Source organism: Marmota marmota, unplaced genomic scaffold, assembly GCF_001458135.2.
Source record: "Marmota marmota marmota unplaced genomic scaffold, marMar, whole genome shotgun sequence".
Lineage (NCBI taxonomy): Eukaryota > Metazoa > Chordata > Mammalia > Rodentia > Sciuridae > Marmota > Marmota marmota.
The window spans coordinates 12,646,435-12,664,983 of NW_025999960.1; the positions used below are offsets into that span (position 1 = coordinate 12,646,435).

General features: G+C 38.3%; 1 protein-coding gene across 6 annotated transcripts in view; it reads right to left on the reverse strand.

Moving 5' to 3' along the window:
* Nucleotides 1-1,263: 1,263 nt before the first annotated feature.
* The window catches only part of Slc38a1 (solute carrier family 38 member 1), a 65,410-nt gene continuing 48,124 nt past the window's right edge, over nucleotides 1,264-18,549 (reverse strand). For 4 of the 6 annotated variants that reach the window (XM_015493246.2, XM_048802584.1, XM_048802582.1 and 1 more), the window contains 11 exons: nucleotides 18,435-18,527; nucleotides 18,078-18,159; nucleotides 16,977-17,059; nucleotides 15,477-15,535; nucleotides 15,245-15,361; nucleotides 13,933-14,012; nucleotides 12,010-12,110; nucleotides 9,929-10,047; nucleotides 9,139-9,280; nucleotides 8,927-9,024; nucleotides 1,264-7,250 (listed from right to left, as the gene is read on the reverse strand). In XM_015493246.2, coding sequence (XP_015348732.1) covers nucleotides 7,149-7,250; nucleotides 8,927-9,024; nucleotides 9,139-9,280; nucleotides 9,929-10,047; nucleotides 12,010-12,110; nucleotides 13,933-14,012; nucleotides 15,245-15,361; nucleotides 15,477-15,535; nucleotides 16,977-17,059; nucleotides 18,078-18,159; nucleotides 18,435-18,527 — 1,076 coding nt within the window. In that variant the 3' untranslated portion in view covers nucleotides 1,264-7,148. Of the gene's footprint in view, nucleotides 7,251-8,257; nucleotides 8,405-8,926; nucleotides 9,025-9,138; nucleotides 9,281-9,928; nucleotides 10,048-12,009; nucleotides 12,111-13,932; nucleotides 14,013-15,244; nucleotides 15,362-15,476; nucleotides 15,536-16,976; nucleotides 17,060-18,077; nucleotides 18,160-18,434; nucleotides 18,528-18,549 lie in introns of all 6 variants that reach the window. The other 2 variants (XR_007347377.1, XM_048802586.1) reach the window with 2 other exon arrangements.

Sequence of the window (18,549 nt, forward strand, 5' to 3'; positions counted from 1 at the left end):
TTATCAATCTCAAAAATAAGCAAACAGGGCCTCTTGAATTGCAAAGGTCTCACTAAGCCCATCGTTTGTTTCATAAGGAGAGGCAGGATAACCCTTATCCACCATGTATATGTTCCATGGGGCAGAATAAAGGTGTACAGTATTGGCAGGCAGGCATGAAGTGACAGTGGAAAAAGCCAGAATGATCAAAAGATATGCAGAATTCAAACAAAATGCTCAGATTCTCACTAACCTTTTCAACGTGTGATTTTTTTACCACTGCTTAGGTTTGAAAGTGATAATTACACACTTTGCCTTTGGGATTTTGATCAATTAAGAAGTAGATACAAGAGGCATGGAAGGATAAAAATATCAGCTTTATTCCCAATAAAGCTAGACTGGAGTATGTGACTTGGACTCTGTTCCTTGTTTCCACCTTGAGATGCACATGTGTGCTGATGGGCCCTGCCCCATGGGCTGTCATCATCTGAGCAGCCCAGGGAGAATCAAGGTGAGCCTCACACCCAGTTACACCAAGAAACGCCCAGCCTAGTCTTGCACTGACTGTGCTTACAAGAAGAATCTGTTCATCAGACCCTGACTGTGTTGGTCCTCTGAGAAAACTTCTCTGAGATCTTGGGATGAAACAGGTGATGGGAAGGAAAAGGCAAAACTCAGTGGTTTCTCCCCTCCTGGTTCCCAGGGAAACACAGGTGTTGGCAGAATATCCCATTTTATGGCAGCTGCAGTGTGGGTAGTGTTCCTTCTACAGCACAGGACAGAAATGGACACTCCTAAAGATGAACCTGAGTTAAAAAAGAAAACATTGTCTCCAAACTACTCTGAGTAGGAAGAATGTGACATACCTATATATGTCAGACCAAATGGGTTTCTATCAGAACTTTTTTATTTTGATGGTGGAATGAGATGGTCATCATTTTGCAAAGTTCATGTATGAAGACACGAATTGGTATGAATATACTTTGTATACAACCACAGATATGAACAATTGTGCTCTATATGTGTAATATGAATGGTAATGCTTTCCACTGTCATATGTAAATTAAAAATTAATTAATTAATTAATTTTTTAAAAAGGTGGGAATCTTAAAATATAAGCTTCCATGATCAAAAACAATGAGGAATGTGCATGTGCGCGCACACACACACACACACACACACACACACACACTTTTCTCCAGTGGCTCTAAATAGGGTATATAATACTCAACTGCCCCCCATTTCAGCACTGCATCCCCAAAGAACCAAGACAAGACTTCTAAGTACTTTTAGTTCACATTTTTACTGTTTAAAAACTATGTTAACAGAGCAGTTATAGAACAGAACTCCTTACATTTCTTTATTTACACCACACCCTGAAAAAGAAAACAAAACTCTCTATTTGCTTAACTGTGAATAGCAAAGTTTTGTGATTCGTGACCCAAATGACCCATCTGAAATTCATTTACAAGGTTTTTACATTAATAGAACAGTGGTGTGCTACACATACCAGACTCAGATGAAGTCTAAAATACACTGGACTCCAGAGAATGGATTACGAACCAACAATTAGGATTCAAGTGTTTTGGGGAAAAACACTTACATAAGAGACTATGTCGGCCTCAACACTAAAATAAAAAGCAAACATGCAACTTTCAAAACTTGATAAAATAACTTTTTTTCCCTTCAAATTTGTGCTCATAGTTAATATTCAGTCCCCCCACCCATACTCCCCACACCAAGATCCCAAAGTTTGGGAAATGTAGCAATTCAGTTTTGGGAAAACAAAAAACAAAAACATTCTCCTAACTCCTGTTTTCGTAAATACTGCATAGTGGCATCAATGTTAAACAGCAAAAGAATTTTATTAAGAAACAATCTGTCATTTAGGGTTTATCTATTTTTATATGACAGTGATTGGGGTCTAAATACTCTTGTAGCTCAGAGAACTATCATTTAAACAAGTGATTTTAATACCAGCACAAAAAAAAAAAAATCAACACAGCTATTTCTCAGACATTTCTTTTTCTAAACAATTAAGTAAGGTTTTAGGTTCCAAGTTTATTCTGAGAGAATTATGTTACCTGGGATAGAATGTAAAATTGTTTTAATTCTCAAACAAAACCACTAATATCTATGAAAACATTTATTCTTTATATGCAGATACTAGTGACTTCTATTTCAGTGTGGGTCAACAACTGCAAAAATATACAGCCTCCTATTTATTTACAATATATTTATATACAAATGAAGCATTCCTACAATAAGCCTCAGCTGCATAGATTCTTCCTTAAAAACACAAATTTCAGCCTGTATACAAATAGGCCCAGTTTTCAGGGCCTTCCTCAGAGAAAACCCCAAAGGAGGATGTCTGCATCCTTGCAAATCTTACATTGTTTTCTAAGAACTCTCTTTTGATTCTGATATTTTTCAGTTGTTAGCCACCCCACCCCCAATTTGTACCTGAAAGCCTTATATCATTATAAAAAATTCACTCTATTTTAGAGGAAGTATGTTCTGTTGCTAACAAAGTTTGAGATCTGCCATCCTTAAGGAAAACCATTTGAGTACTGCTAAATGATGTCATCTGGATTGTTGATTTGAAAGTTGCTGGACATTTGCTTGAGGGAGGGAATTAGTCTTAAAGTCTCTGCCCTTTCTAAGCCCCAAGTCATTTAAACTGAAAAATGGAGGGAAGGTTTTTCTCCAAGGCACAAAATCAAATATCCAGTATTATCACCACCTTCTACCCACCCCAATTACTAGTGCCCTCCACTGCTGGGCTACACTGCAATGGAGCCAAATTGCTACTTTTCAGAGCAGTTTGTAGTTCCTTTAGCAGTGTAGACCTATCAGGAAAGAATTCACTTTATTTATTTTTGCCACATTGTGGATAGAACCCAGGGCCTTGTGCATGCTAGGCAAGTGCTCTACCACTGACTGCGAATTCACTTTAAAAGGAGGACAGGATTGATGGCCCCACGAAACACTCTGTGGCAAACTGACTTCTGACACAAATTCAGTGTTTCCTCCAAGGTTACATTTACAAAAGGGATTTTCTTTTAATTTCCCTTAAAAAAAGAAAAAAGAAAAGGAAAAAAAGGGAAAAAAGCGCCTTACTTTGATTTCTTCACAGCTATAAAAATGTCATCCTCACTGCGCCTTACCTGAAGTAACCCTAAGTGTAGTTTTGGAGTGTGCACCTGCACTGGTAATTCTGGAGGGAGGGGGCACAGCGGGTGGCAGCAAGAGATTCCTTTGCTTTTCCTGCCATTGCAGAGTCACTGAGGTGCTTTCCTCCCCTCCCTGTCTGGGCTCCCATTTTTTTTGCCTGGAAACTATCTTCTGAAGTAGGACTCATGGAGAGAACTAATTAGTCCAGAGCGGTTCTTAAACTTGATGTGCATTAGCATCACCTGGAGGCCTTGTTCAGATTGCTGCCCCTTTCTGAGAGTGGCCAATTTCACTGTCTGAAGCCGGGCCCCGGAATGTACATTCTAACAGGTTCATGCATGATGCTGATGCTGCTGGTCTGGGGGATGCACTTTGAGAACCACTAGCTTGGAGGCTTGAGTCCAGCTCCAGGAAGAAGTCTCTCTTGGCAGTTACAGAGGTGTCCTCTAAGATGCTGAGGAATTTTACCAAGCCCTTTGCCTACCTCCACCCCCTAACTGATGTGTACCTTTCTTTTTTTTTTTCAACAGGGTGTATGTGAAAAGGAAAGTGGAGACTTTTTACCCTTCCTGCGGTTACTGGGCAATTAAACTGCAATCAAGAGTACTAAGGCTATTCCAAGTGTCATGTGCTGGCCTCCACCACACCCTGGCACATAGGAAAAGCTATGCAGCGATGTCCTTTTCTGCAGTGGGCTGGAAAGGAGGTGAATTCCCATGAGCAAAAGAAGTCCAGCCTGAGACCCCGGATGAAAGAAAAGGCACCAGCTGAGGAACACTTACAACCACCCCCCCCAGGCCCCTCATCCTGCTTCCCCTCCTCCTACCCCCAGGCTTTCTGGACTTTTTCTCCCTCATCTTTGCTGGAAACCATTATTCGGTCCAGCAGGTGATATGTGGCTGAGATGAACAGTCTAGATTCCACTAGCAACAGGCAGAGATGTTCTTGACAGCTCTGAACAAACACCCCCAGGAACCAATCGTATTTGGTGGCTTGGTTCCTTTTGCAGTCATATTAAATTATTCAATTTCAGCTAAACTATGGGTCTGATAATCATTTCTAGCTGGTCTGGGGGCCTAACCTGATTTCTAAAGGAAAATACATTCCAGGTTGCAAACAACCCACAAAGTTTCACAATATGAATTCCTTATAACTGGTGGCTACCTATGCCTAAAAAGAGTAGATTTTCTTCCTGTGCATGTTTTGCTACCCCCGCTTCCAATAAGTGACATGAAGTAAATTAGGGATTTATAGTATTCTGTGTTACCATAACCAGAGAACAGTTCTAAATCCACAGTATGAAACTGACACTGTTCACTAGTATAGAGATCCTATCTACCAAAGGAAAACGTGCTGCTTCCTCTGGCTAAGATACAGTATCTTTAGTCTACTAATTTAGCAGAAAAACATCTATAGCACTTGACTTGTGCTGCTTAAGTTCTACCTAACATCTGCAATACATGTTATTTTTTGGATACCAGTGCACTATTTTGAATAAGAATAGCAGTACAATTCATAGTGAATTCCATACAAGTCATATAATCAGTTAATATTTGACAAATTACAGTAGGGTCTATTATAGTCAGTTAACAACCAACTAAACTTACAAAGAAAGGTTGAAAAATGTGAATAACAGACATCAACAATAATGTGCTTCCTCTAAATAAATATATCTTAAATAACAAATTTCTTATACTGACACACAAAATCCAGAGATCCAAAGAATATCACTACACATCCCAGAATTAATAATTTTCTGAATTCACTTTGTGAATATAAAATGAACTGAGTAATGAAGAAAATAGAAAGATGCATAGTAGTATAGCTTGCAAACTAAATTATGTATTATTTTTTTTTAATGTAGGGTCATCCCATTCTCTGACTATTTCATTACTTGGTGTCCAGACAACTTCCAAAAGCCAACTAAATCTTGCTTTGCTCAGTTTCTAGCATTGCTCATGTTAACATGGAAACCACTTCTGAAAAGGACAAGATGGCTGTGGACTTACTAGGTTAAGGTACTGGGATCTGGGTCAGGCGATCAAATTCAGTTGCCTGAACTCTGACTCCATACGAATGTCATTCTGTAGTATTACATTAAAAGCTATGATGGTGTAAAGCAGGAAATAACCTTTTATTCTCCTCCAAGAGGATTGTGACATGTGCTTTGATGCCTGTCTTATCTACAGACATTAGTTTGTTAAAAAAAAAAAAAAAGGGGGGGGGAGGGACAGTTCCCTGTGACTGACTCTCAGTGACAGCAAAGCCCTTTGGGGAGTCAGGGTGGAAGGAACAGAAGCCAGAGCTAAGTGCCTGGAAACTCTGCCAACCATCTGTGGTTAGATTCTACTTATCTCCAGATAAGAAATCTGTGCTCGGTGAACTTACATGTTTAGAAAATGCAACCAGAATACATATAGATAAGGAATAAGCCCTGTTTCAAGAGACCAGCTCAGAGAGCATGCACATTTCTTACCATTCATAAGACAGGGACATGCCAATCACAAGTGATGGGATGGCCCAGCTTTGGGGGTTGCTATCTGGGTGTCCTTTGTGTCCCCCATTCCTGTTCCAGCTACCTTGTCACAAGCTCTCTCATTTCATCTCTTCATAGTTTCTTTTCACTCCCTTTAGGAGAGGGACTGAGTAAGAGTTTGGGGCAACTCTATGCTGCACAAACCACGCTGAGATGAACAGTAATGAGAAGAGAGACAGCGTGGGCACTGAGGCCCTCGTCTTCCCTGTGGGGAAAAGGAAGGTACACAGTGATTTCACCAAAGGTTCTTCACAAAGACTCTCTGAAAGCTTATTTTCAAGACTGGATGGAAAGTTAATGGAGAAGAAAGAGAAATGAGGCTTATTTGAGGTACAAAAATCTTGTATTTGTAATAACCTAGATTTATTATATAAAACAAGTCTATTAAAGACTCTCCTAAAGTACCCAATATAAAATAGGAGTTACCCTAGATCGTCCTTAGTTAGGGACACATTATTCTCTATGACAAAAAGCTGGTGGACATGACTAAATAAATGCTGCTGGGCTTATAAATTCAATAAAACATTTCCCTCACTTCAATGATACAGGTGTAGAGTTAAAGGCTATCTACATCAGAGGAGTATTTTCTTAGGCATCTTGAACAATCTTTTTATGGCAGGTACCAGGGGTCTCCCCCAGTAGAAGCTCACTTAGCCTAGAGGAACTCTGACCTAAGATTCTAAAAGAAAAAAACCAAAAAACTTCATTTGCAAGATTAGATAAATGTGTAGTTTAATATATTGATGAAGGTATTATTCCAACCCCTTCCTATCTGAGGACACTCACAAGGGAATATCTTTCATGGGAGCAGTATGTTGTACCTGCTAGGCAGCTGGACGGCCCTGATCTGAGCTGCCTCAAACAATGGGCGTGCTCAGATTAGGCAATGGCACGTGCCCTGTGACTCCCATATGATTAACTTGGTGTGCTATGTCAACCAAAATAGGCAAATTATTTACGAAAAACTGGTTTTTTCCTATAAAGCAAAATAAATATATACAATTCAAGATTCTTTTCTAAAAAGATCCAGATAGTGTGAGCTGAACATCAGTAGGAAAATTATCTCAGAACCTGGATATGTAATAGGTCAACACGATTGATGATCATGTTTTCAAAGTTCTAAGAGACTACAAAGCCACAAAAACAGAGTTAGAAAAAAAAAAAAAAACAGAGTTAGGAGAATGGAAAATAACTGACTTGAAAAGTACTTTATAATATAAGTGCATGAAATTTGGGGGATGGGGGGAAGGTCCACCATTCCTAAAGAGATCCCAAATGTTGGAGGGGCACGAACTGTTACAGAAACAGGTCTCCAATTTGCAACCAAAGTGCTGTTCCATTTTAAGTATCTTGTACTTTTCTGTTGTTTCTGTGAACTTGCAAAAGAAGTGATGAGGAATTGCTGATGTGTGGAGACTTGATGAGCAGCAGACCGGAATGCTTTCTTTTCCGGCTGGTCTCAGTGGCCTTCGTCACTACCGGATGAGCAGGCCCAGTCATAGATGACCAAGGGGATGCTGACCAAGGAGAACAGTACCCCCAGGCCCAAAAATAGGGCCGCCTGGAGCAATAAAAAAGACATGGATTATTTTCAATGCCGTTGACCTTTTCCATATGCACCTGGGAAAAAAATAGAAATTTTTTTCCCCTCTCCCTTTGTGTCCCCTTTTAGTTGGAGTTTGTTATAACCATTGCTGAATGGTGAGACTCTACAATTGTGTGAATCTGATTCTGCAAGAATGGGAAAATAAGAAAAATAAGCTAAGCACAGCCGTCCTCTACATTCTGTTCTTTAACTTCATGGTCACCTCAAATGTATCCAGTCTACAAATGACTGGGTATCCTTAGAGCTTTTTTCTCAAAGTAAGATTATAATTTAAAAAGAAAAAAAAAATCCAGGTCATTGTGGTACTTGTTGCCTACCAACCTAAATTATCACTGGCAGGCAGACCCTTTCTGTTTGAAAAAATGGAACAAATATAAGCAAAAGCAAAGTAGATTTGATCAAGTGAGATCAGAAACAAGTGTCAAAAACTAAATTACTTGGAGGGTTGATGAAGGCCACAGGTGGACAGGTTACTAAGTTCATCATCTGGAGAACTGGTGATTATAAGTTGTTTGGCCTTGAGAAAAGTAAGTGAGTTTTGCAGGGGAAGATGAAGCCATATGAGAGCCAAGGGCTAGCCTGGGAACTTGGAGGTAGAAGAGGTAAGGGAAGGAGATGAGGCAAATGGTGGAGCTGATCCGTCTAACTCCCAGTAGTCCCTACACGGAGCCCTTGCCTAATGCTATTTGGTAGATGCAGTTTTATCATGGGAGTGTGAATGGAGAGGCCCAGAGAATTTACAGACAACAGGGATATTTCATGATGGTGCCACAGTGAATTCTCCTTCCTTTCTGTCCTTGGGAAGATCCTATAGGTAAAGGCCTAAAAGGATTTGGAGTTTATGGCTTCAGGGATAAACTAGATGCTCTACCAACATCAATGATGTTTCTAAATGCATAGGGATGGTCCCTCCTGCCTCTGGGTCTGTTGACTCAGGTAACATGTGCAATTACAGTGCTTACACTATCTGGGAGGGCAGCTGAGAAGCCTTCTTCGAGGCCAAGCAAAATGGTGCTCCAGAAGGGACTCATGTAGCAGCCACTTCACCCCTGCTTCCCTCACTGTCTCCAAGTGCACCACCTTCAAGATGCCCTTGAACTTCACCAGACCTGGAAACAAGAATCCCAATATAGAAAGGTAGTTTTTGAATCCAGGTCTGCTTGCTCCAAAGCATTTCTGTCAAGTCATAAAAAGGCTCTTTAAACTAATTCAGACATTTCATTTAAGGCACTGCCTATGCCCTGGGTTGTAGGAAGGAGTTAGTTATGTGACTAGAAATCATGCAGAAACAGAAGACTGCATCCAATCTTTGAGTCTCTCCACTTCATATCTCGCTAAAGAGAGGCATCACACCCTATGGAGTCACAGGAGTAGAAACACCCATCTCCTGGCTAGCTGGATCAGAGTAAAAGCTAATGCACAATAAGAGTAAAAAATGGAAAAGATATTTTGAGGGAATGGAGAAGATATGATTTGAAATTTTACATATCCCCAAGGGGAAAACTATAGGGCTAATGCCTCCCTTCAAGGCTACTAAAAGTAGTTTAAGATGGTAGAGAGATGAACTATTTATTCGCCAAATTCAAATGGAAAGCTAATCAGAAAATTAGAGTGGTTGGCAAGAGACATACCCAGATTCTTTGAGTGCCTTTATCTCCATCCTGGTTTGTGATTTTTAAATAAAGAGATGAAGGAAGAATGAAAATAAGCATATTAGCAGATGTAACTCCTGCAAAGAAAAAAAAAAAAAAAGAAGGCAGGTTAGGATTGTTCTTATGCAATTTTAACTTTAAACAGCTGCAGTATGTTGTGGAATGATAGGTGGAAAGTCATAAAGCCATACCTACGACTCCAAAAATATCCTTCATGGAGGGTATGAAGATCACCAGCAAGTTGATGATAACCAAGAGTATGAAGGTAACCAAGACATGACGACATAAATTAAACTTTGTTTTCTTAGCCAGTTCAAATAAAGATGAACGAACCTGTAGGAAAAGAAAGTAAGATTCTGTAAGGGCCTAAGCAGAACACTAAACTTCACATTTCTCAGTAGAATAACTGATTTATTGCTGCACAGGAATCTGTGGAATGTTTCATAATGCCTTGTGAATTTTGAGATAGCTTAACAGTTTTGGACGTATGGGGCTTGACTTCAACTGCCAAGTATTTGCATATATGAACAGTAAGAGTTTTCCTTTGGGGTGGGTAATTTATTTGCTTTAACTAAGTTTTGAGTGTTCTCTTCTGGTCTTTCTACATCCTCTCATCATGTATGCCTGACATTCAACCATTCCACCTACAGAGGGCTGAGGTTGTAGCTCAGTGGTAGAGCGCTTGCCTAGCATGTGTGAGGCACTGGGTTCAATCCTCAGCACCACATAAATCTAAATAATAAATAAAATGAAGATATTGTGTCTATCTACAACTAAAAAAAAAAAAAAAAAGATTCCATCTACAGAGGGTACACTAGCTCACAGATCCCACTTACTGTCCCAAGAGCACGGAGCCTCTCAGGCTCTTTCAATGACTAGGGAAGTCACCTAGGCAGGCTTTTTCTGGAACAGGGTTCTGAAGGCAAAAAAGAAAGGCAAGACCCCAGCTTTTTTCAGATGACACTGAGGCCTTTTACTTACTGTGAAAAATAACACCGGCACGGTGAGGATGACAGCAACAATGACAGCTAGCCGCACTGTCAGGATGAGAATGTCATCTTTGCTCTGGTACTTGTGAAGGAGGTCTGAATGCACATTGTCTACAGGGAGGGAAAAGCAAGAGGGTTTTAGAAGGAGACAAAGGGTTGTGCTGAATGAGTTCTTGGGAACTACCAAGAATTTGTAAACCAAAGGGTAAAGAAATATCTGTTAAAACCATTTATAAAGTTGAAAAAAAAAAAAAAACACCCCTATGTGAGAGAGACATGCTCCAGCGTTCATGTGTACCTTTAGCTGAAAAGAATGCAAAGCAATCACTAGAAGAAGGTGCATGGAGCAGGGCTGCTTCACTGAAACTAATTAACCTGCATGGCTGAGGCACAAGCCCCTCCAAATCTACAGACTCCCCCGACTGAGAGCTACTCTCCAAGCTACAACGACTAGCTGCAGTCTTCCTAGGGGCCTGCAGACCACAAGAGCTTTTTCCCTTCACTCTCCACTCTTGCAACTCAACCTCCAGTGGCCAAGGAGCAGAGATACCAACCTAACCTCACCACCCTCACGACCACTGAGAAAGAATGCTTCTCCTCCACGAATGTTTTTTTTTGTTTTTTTGTTTTTTTTTTAAGAGGAGAAAAAAAAAAAAAAAGCATACAGTTGATGTACTACTTTGAATTTCTCTCAGCTCCAAATTCCAGAAAGTGTTATTTCAAAGACTACCAATGCTGGGAAAGCAGTCAGAGAACAGCATGGAAATGCTCATTCTTTTGATAAGAAATCATTTCCCCTCATGTCTCCTTTCAAAAGCTTCTCATTGAACCAATCTCAAGGTTCTGGGCCTGAAGTTCAAATTCTAACCTGTACCATAGAGCTTGTCTCAGTTTCTGGAAAAGGACCAAAGGTTATTTAAAAAAAAACAAAAACTCATTAGTTCTCATTTTCTTGATTCAGAATTCATAATCACTTAAAAATAGCTCATCTTTTTTCTTTCTTTTAAGAGTATAAAAGGGTTCAATATTCTATTATATGTTAAAAAACTGGATTTACAAAGAAAAATCATAGCTTGAAGAAGGTAACAGTGAAACCGTTCAATTAACATTACTTCTCCCTCTCTCCCTCCCTCCACCCACCCTAGTCCTATGACTCTGTGGGAACTGCAGAAACACTATTTTTATGCAAAATTAAATGTGCTAGTTATGGAGTTGTAGATAATGCTATTCTCTATTGCTTGTGAAATGGAAATAATACAACTGTATAATCAGAGTAGCCTTTCTCTCCAAGCTAAATTAATCTTTAAATGTGTTTAAATTTTGAGGCGATTTTTTATGGAAAAAAAATTCCCTAAAGAAATATCACTTAATAGAGATAATTGTGAAAATATGCCACTGAAACATGATAAACAAAGATGCAGGATAATTTGAGTAGGAGAGATTAAGTAGCAAAAGCAGGTAAACTATTTAAAAGGATCAATACAAGTTGCAAATAAAACCTTGCTTTCTTTTTCAGATTTCATTTCATTTAACTTTCTATGTCATTCCTTCTGGTCTTTGCAAGGCCCCAACTTCCGGTAAACACTTAGTGTTTTATTTTTAATTAATGTAGAGTGTCATGAGTGTGGCACTCTCCTTTTCCTCACTTCCAGCATCTGTCTCTGTCTTTTCTATTAATGGAGTCTGACCCAATTTTCAGTGTCAATTAGGAAAGTCTTCTGTGATGTAGTTTCAAACTTTCCTAAGACGGCATGCTTCTAAAATGCAATTTCTTATACTCTGGTTTCTCTTCAGATCGTATAAATCTTTTGCCTTTTACTAAAATGCAATTTCTTTTAAGGAAAACAACTACAGAATGAGAAGAAAACAACTACAGAATATTGTTTTAGTGATGATCCTATTTTGCAATCTACATAAACATGTAAAAGAAACCATCACCATTTTATGTGAAAACAGTAAAACCAATGAAAAGCTAACTTGGTTGCCCTGTTTGGTCTCCATGTCATTTTGTTATTGATTTTAACTAATTTATTTGTACATACCTGTAAGTATGCATCGACAGAGATTACTTACCATAGAATGTCAAGTAGCCAAAAATGGCGGTCAAGAAGTACATAACAAACATGGCGAAAAAGGAGATATTTGAAACCATCTGCATTTTTTTCTGTGATCGACTAAAAACAAAGATAAATGAATTTGAAAAATTAAAAAAGAAATGTATTACTGAACTGAAGTGCGGGGGCTAACACTGAGGAACATACTAATTTAACTTTCCTTCCATCAAGTTGGGGCAGATCTGGTCAGCTAGAAACCCCCAGCAATTATGCCAGTTTAAAATAACTTCCTTTAATACCAAATGGATGTTGTGAGGGAGTGATCCTTGAACTACACTCCCTTGAGTGTTCTTCCCCATGCTTTTAAAAGAATATCAAGTTCTCATCTGAAGGCAGACAGTACTTTTTAATATTTGTGTTTATTATCTCCACACTGACTGGGCAAAGGAAAAAAAAAAAAAGGCAGAAAAAATTCAAGTGCTCTTTCTCCCAGCTGCAGAGATCAGTGGCAGAGCTAGAACTTGACCTCAGGAGTTGTATCTTGAAGGCTGCTGTGTGGGCTCTGGTTGGCCCATCAAATACCCCAAGAGATGCACCTGGAAGTCTGTGTATCTCCAGAGCAGGAGGTACTCAAGAGATTGCACTGGCGATGAGGGTGGGCTCTCTCTCAGGTCCAGTCTACTCTGGGGTTGGAAAGACCCTTTTAAGTTTTTTAAACTGCTCAAATAATTAATCTACAAGACTGTATTCCATAACAGACCACAGATAGTCATAACATTTAGTTGTGTCCTAATACAGAATCTGGGATGTCATGAGAGCGTGGAAAATGAGGAAAACGAGCAGTACATACTTGAGAAAATGATAAACTAAAAGCAGACCATTAAATTGAAAAGATGATAAAGACATATTTAAATTCTCTAAATGTAGGATCACGAATTTATATGCAGATTTTAAATAAAAGGAAACATTTCAAAATTTGGCCATTTATCAATTAAATATGAAAGGAGAAGAATTGAGAGAGAAGTCAATGCTAAATGACATCAATATTTTTGTCTAAAAATGGAGATGAATAACTATATTGTATATCTTTTCTGAACCTAAGACTATTCCTTGATGACTATTTTTATATAGAATAATCTGATAACAGGAGGCTAAAAAGAAAACACCAGAGGAGATTTATAAGCTAGTCTTTACTCTTCTCTAAAAGGACAATCAAAAATAAATCCATAGAATCATCTTAATAATTTCAAACAACAATATTATTCTTCTGGGCTGGGGCTGTAGATCAGTGGTAGAAGGCTTGCCTAACGTGTCAGGCACTGGATTTGATCCTCAGCACCACATAAAAATAAATAAGTAAATAAAGATATTGTGTCCATAAAAATAATATATTATTCTTTCTAGTTTGTGGCCTTAATATTAATTTCCTATTGTCTGATTTACCAGCCTTTTCTACCCCAACCATCAGGGGAATCAAAGACAGTGCATTTAGCAGTTTCCAGATCAGTCTGAAGATTATCATTACTTGAAAACTAAGCACAAGGGACAAAAAGCAACACAAGTACTTGAACTCTCCTAAGTTAATACAATATTTGAAAATACAAATTAACTAAAAATCCCACAGGATTGGCCACTTTCTATATTTATGGCCAAAGAATACTGCAGATTTCTGGATTTTTAAATACAGTACTTAAGAATGGCAAATGTTAGTCAATGCTGAAACTGGATGATGAATCTGTGGTGGTTCATTATATAAGATTCTATTTATTTATTTATTTATTTTAGTTGTTGATAGACCTTTATTTTATTTATTTATGTGTGGTGCTGAGAATCGAACCCCACTGAGCCCCAGCCCCAGCCCATAAGATTTTATTTTAATACAGAACTTGTCCACTAATGAGGGGGCATAAAATGATTAAGATATAAAAATCAAATCTCTTACTCTTTAAGCTCACTGTAGATTGGCAGGACTGATGGGTGGCAGACAAATGCAAATGCAATGGTTGGTAAAGCATACACGGTCTATTTGAAAGAAAAAGAAATAAACATTAAGAAAAAGACATCTTTACCATAAAAATTATACAGCTCACTCCAGTGTTTCCAGAGCTGTTTTTTATCTGACAGCTCTTCAGAATCTCTGGATTATTTGGTAATTAGGAAAGTTTTGATCTCTAAAACAGGAGCAGCTTTTCTCAGAGGGCTTATCTAGCTCTAGCCATTAGGCATTTGTCACATAACGGCTTTAGATCTGGCCCGCCTACAGGGTGTTTATGCACTGCAAGCGCAGTAAACCCATGTTTACGCGGCATTAGTCAGTTACATGGCAATTTTCCTACATCACACTCTCACTGGATCCCCACACCAGCCCTGAGCAGCAGAGAGGCCATTGCTGTTCTTGGAATCCCTTGGACAGGTTAGGTGATGTGCTTAGGACTTCCACCTCTGTTTGACTGCTCTTTGGCTAGGTCAGGTGCATCAAAGAGTACTTAAAAGATAGCATCTAAAAAGAAAGCTAGTTCCATAGTTCACTACTTTGTATCCTTAAAGTGTGTGAGATAGAGACCTATTTATTCTCTTAGATAAGATTTTTTTTAAACTCTCAAATTCAATATAATTTGTTATAGAAAAGGAAATTGATAGAGAAGGGAAGAAAACTTAGCATATCTCCTGTTCTTACTTTGTTGAAGTTCTATAGGAGACCTGGTCCCACAAAACCCTGGGAGATACAGAAAAGGATCTCATTTTGACACAAGGGATATGACTTGCCTAAGGACTGAAATCCAAGCCTGACAGACCACATAGTCCATGGTTCCCCATAATATCAACCCTATTTTACACTATAAACATTTTTTACATGCCAATATGTGGTGGTAGGTCTATATTTCAACTGTGCAAACTGAACAGATTTGAGGTATTCCTTCTGTCACCATCATATAAACGCAGTGGGCTAAGGATATCATACTTTGCTTTTAAAGCATCGCCCTGTACTCTAAGAGAAAAGCTAAGATAATTACCCAGAAAGAAATTTTCATAGTGAACGCTCATGGCTTGTCTTAAGCAGATAAGAAGTAAGGGGAAATATATTTCCATACATCTCAAAGGTCTCTGAATGGACTGTGGAATACCAAAGCAATGACCCCATGTGTTCTTACAAGAACTAATATACTCAAAACAGTGTAATTTTACAAGTATGAGAAATATATTGGCCTTAATCAAGATGTTCTTGTTTATCTTTAAAGGATAAGGAAACTTACCTTGGAATTGAAAGTAACATATTTTGGCGTACACATGTCAGCATTTGTTGAATTAGCATTTGCTGTTGAATTTAGCTCTCGAATACCACAGGGAATTTGAAACTTCTTGTAGATAACCTGGTATTAAAAAAACACCAGAGAAACTATATAGATTTTACTAAAGCCAAACAATGAATAATTGTTACATGGCATTGTACTATGTCAAAATCAAACCATTTCAATCAGCACTTACCACTATTAGGAAAAAGACCATACAGCTCAAGGAAAATCCACTAGTATACCCAAGATATCCTTTAAAAAGTAAAAAAAAATAAATTGCTATTATTATTTCATCAATCATTTCATTTCTTTCAATTCATTATTTGAAGCCTAGCTTGGAACTCCAATAATATGCACACATGCCCATGTGAATACAAGATTTATTATTTGACAGTGCTACTTCATTTGGCAAAAAAAAAAAAAAAATTAGGGCTTTGAATAAAAGCATTATATTAGGTGTTTTGATTTCAGTGCTCCCTGGCACACTAGAGAACACAGATTCCCAGAATTCAGGGAAAAGGAGCCTCCCAATTTTGGCCCTAGGCCTGTGTGCTGATGTTCTCTAAGGCAGTCCTACAGGCAAATCCATTTACTCCTCAATCCTCTGTAGCTCTTCATCATGCATTTACTGTATGCACACTGAGTGTCAATTATAACAATTCTTCCCCCAGATGACAGGCACAAGATGTGAATTTCTAGGGATAAATGGCATATCTGAGGAGCTTTACTTGTTCCCCTTAGAATCCAACTGGGATTCTAAGAACTCCATCTGCCTCTCTGCACAGCCTCTAGGAAGGTGAAGTAAGTGGGCTCCTGGGAACTGCATTCTTCTCATCCCTGAGAAAGGGCCCTTCTCTGGCATCATAGAAAAGCCTATACCAACCCAGAAAGTAGAAAATTAAGTACTTAGAAGAAAACAAGTCTACTTAATAAACTTCATAGAAGCTATAGAAGTGTGACTTTTCTTTTTTTTAACAGGAGGAAAAAAACTGGTTCATAATTATTTTTGGAAGAACATTAATCCAAAATTTTGCCTTGAATTAGCCCGGATTTTAAGGAAATGCCTCTTAGAGGTTTTTGACTACACAGCAACCTGGCCTCATTACTCAATGTATGAAATTCCCTTAACAGCAGGCATACTTGTCTCCAACTCACAAGCATAGAAACAAATGTCAAAACCAAATGGATGTGACTTGGAGATCATCTGTCATTTTTGACTTTAAACTTTTCACTCTCCTTTCAGCAAGGGAAATCACTGATATTGGCTAGACTCGAAATTTAAGAGTGATTCATAACACTTTGGGGTATAAACACAAGAAACTTTCTGTCTTGATATTAAATATGAAAATCTGTCTAAATAATCAGAGTATTTATGACCTCATAGGAAGAGAATTCCATTTTCAGGACTTTTCTTAAGGCAGCCTGTATATTGTATTATCATCCCCAAAACCTTCCCTTTGCCCACCCAGCTTAGTAGAGGGACTGCTAAGTCACATACTGATGTGTTTTCCTCACACATTAACACTGGGCCTGATTAATACTTGCAATTTATGATTCACTTAATTATGACCCTGCAAGTGGAAGTACAAGACAATGTTGTTCATTTTTATGAGGCTTCTAAATCGTGTGGGCACTGTAGAGATTATGGGCAAGATAAAGGCAAGATAAAGATAAAGGCAAGATCTTTCCTTACCTAAATTCTTCAAGAGACACAGAGGGAGAATTATGCCAAAGGTAACCATCACCACCAGAACTCGGCCGTCCACATACCAGGCTCTGAAAGGCAGATAAGCAGCTAGGTTCTATGTTTTGTTTAGAAAGTGACACCCCTGCCCCAGGTAAAATTTCATGATATATTGTAATTCATGTTTATTAGTAATTTTACCATTGATATTTTTAATCATTATTCAGGTTTTATCCAAACACTTTAACCCAACCATTACTCCTTTACTACTGCCTCACTCCCAGGTAATGAAAGAAGGGGAATGAGCTTTGTCTCTCATTGGCTAAATGTGGCATTCCTCTCAATTATTTATGTAGTTTCAAAGCTGAATGCATACATTGCATTCTGTCAGATTACAACTTGTCCTATCAATTATTTAAAGAGAAAGTTCCTTTTTGTTTTGCTTGGCTGGTATCAGTGAGAATCGAGTCACCACAGGTAGGCAGTTCTCTCTCGCTGATCCCTTGGATTTGACCTTGAATCCTGAGGATAGAGCACTAGGAACTCTGGCTCCTACAATTCTCCAAAGGAAAACAGAAACTAAGACCAATAAGAACTATTAAACAAGAAAGAGTCAAAACATAATTCCTATGCCAAAAGTGGCTGGCAACATTTTCCAGGGTTAGCAACATCTTTAATGAGGTTTGTTCATATAAATTTTGCTCCCCAAATGCTATAAGCCTTTAAGTAAGAGGCTAGGGTCTTATTTTTTGTATTTTTTCATGTTCTACTTCTGTGTAAAAATATTCTATATCTGTTCTATTTCAAAGAAACTTGATATAGATTTCAGGCTCTTGGGAAAATGCAGTATCAATTGTTTGCAGCATAACAGATGATTCTGCCTTTAAACGTTCATATTCAAATGGCTCTCTCTGCTTCCTTCACTTATATATCCCCAAAGAAATTTATTGTTGAACAAAGGAAAAAAAAAAAAACAGCCTAGGAAAAACTCTGTTTCTGCAATTTTCATAAAACAAAAGCTTTGGTTAGCCTGCATTTAAATTAAAAACATTTTAGTTTTATTAAAACACACACACACACACACACACACACACACGGTCTATAACTTACGAAAATGCCTCTTCCTTTCCCATTAGAAATTTTATGGCAGAGGGTAGTTCATTTTTTACTATGAAGAGGTAGCTCAGCATTGCTGGAGGAAAATGAGAACATTTTTAGAAAGATAATACCAAGGATCATATTGCAAGCTATCTAGAAGACTACCAGCCTGTTCTTAGACTAACCTTCAATAAGACACAAAGGTAGCTTTAGCAGCCCTAGTGGGATATTTGTCTTTAAGTAAGAATGGCTATCTCTGCCTTACATTCCATGTATGATAACTGCTTGAATTGTGTGGACACCCCACTACCAGAATTAGAAAAGGCAATAAGTCACATACTTTATGTATGGAAAGTATGTTCTCTTTACCTCCAGTGTTCTGTAGAGAGGTGGCTCCAAAGATGACCAGCTTCCCTGTGGTGCCAAAGACTTGTTCTCCCAGCTTTTCATAAACCATGCAGCCTATTTAAGAGTCAAAATTAAG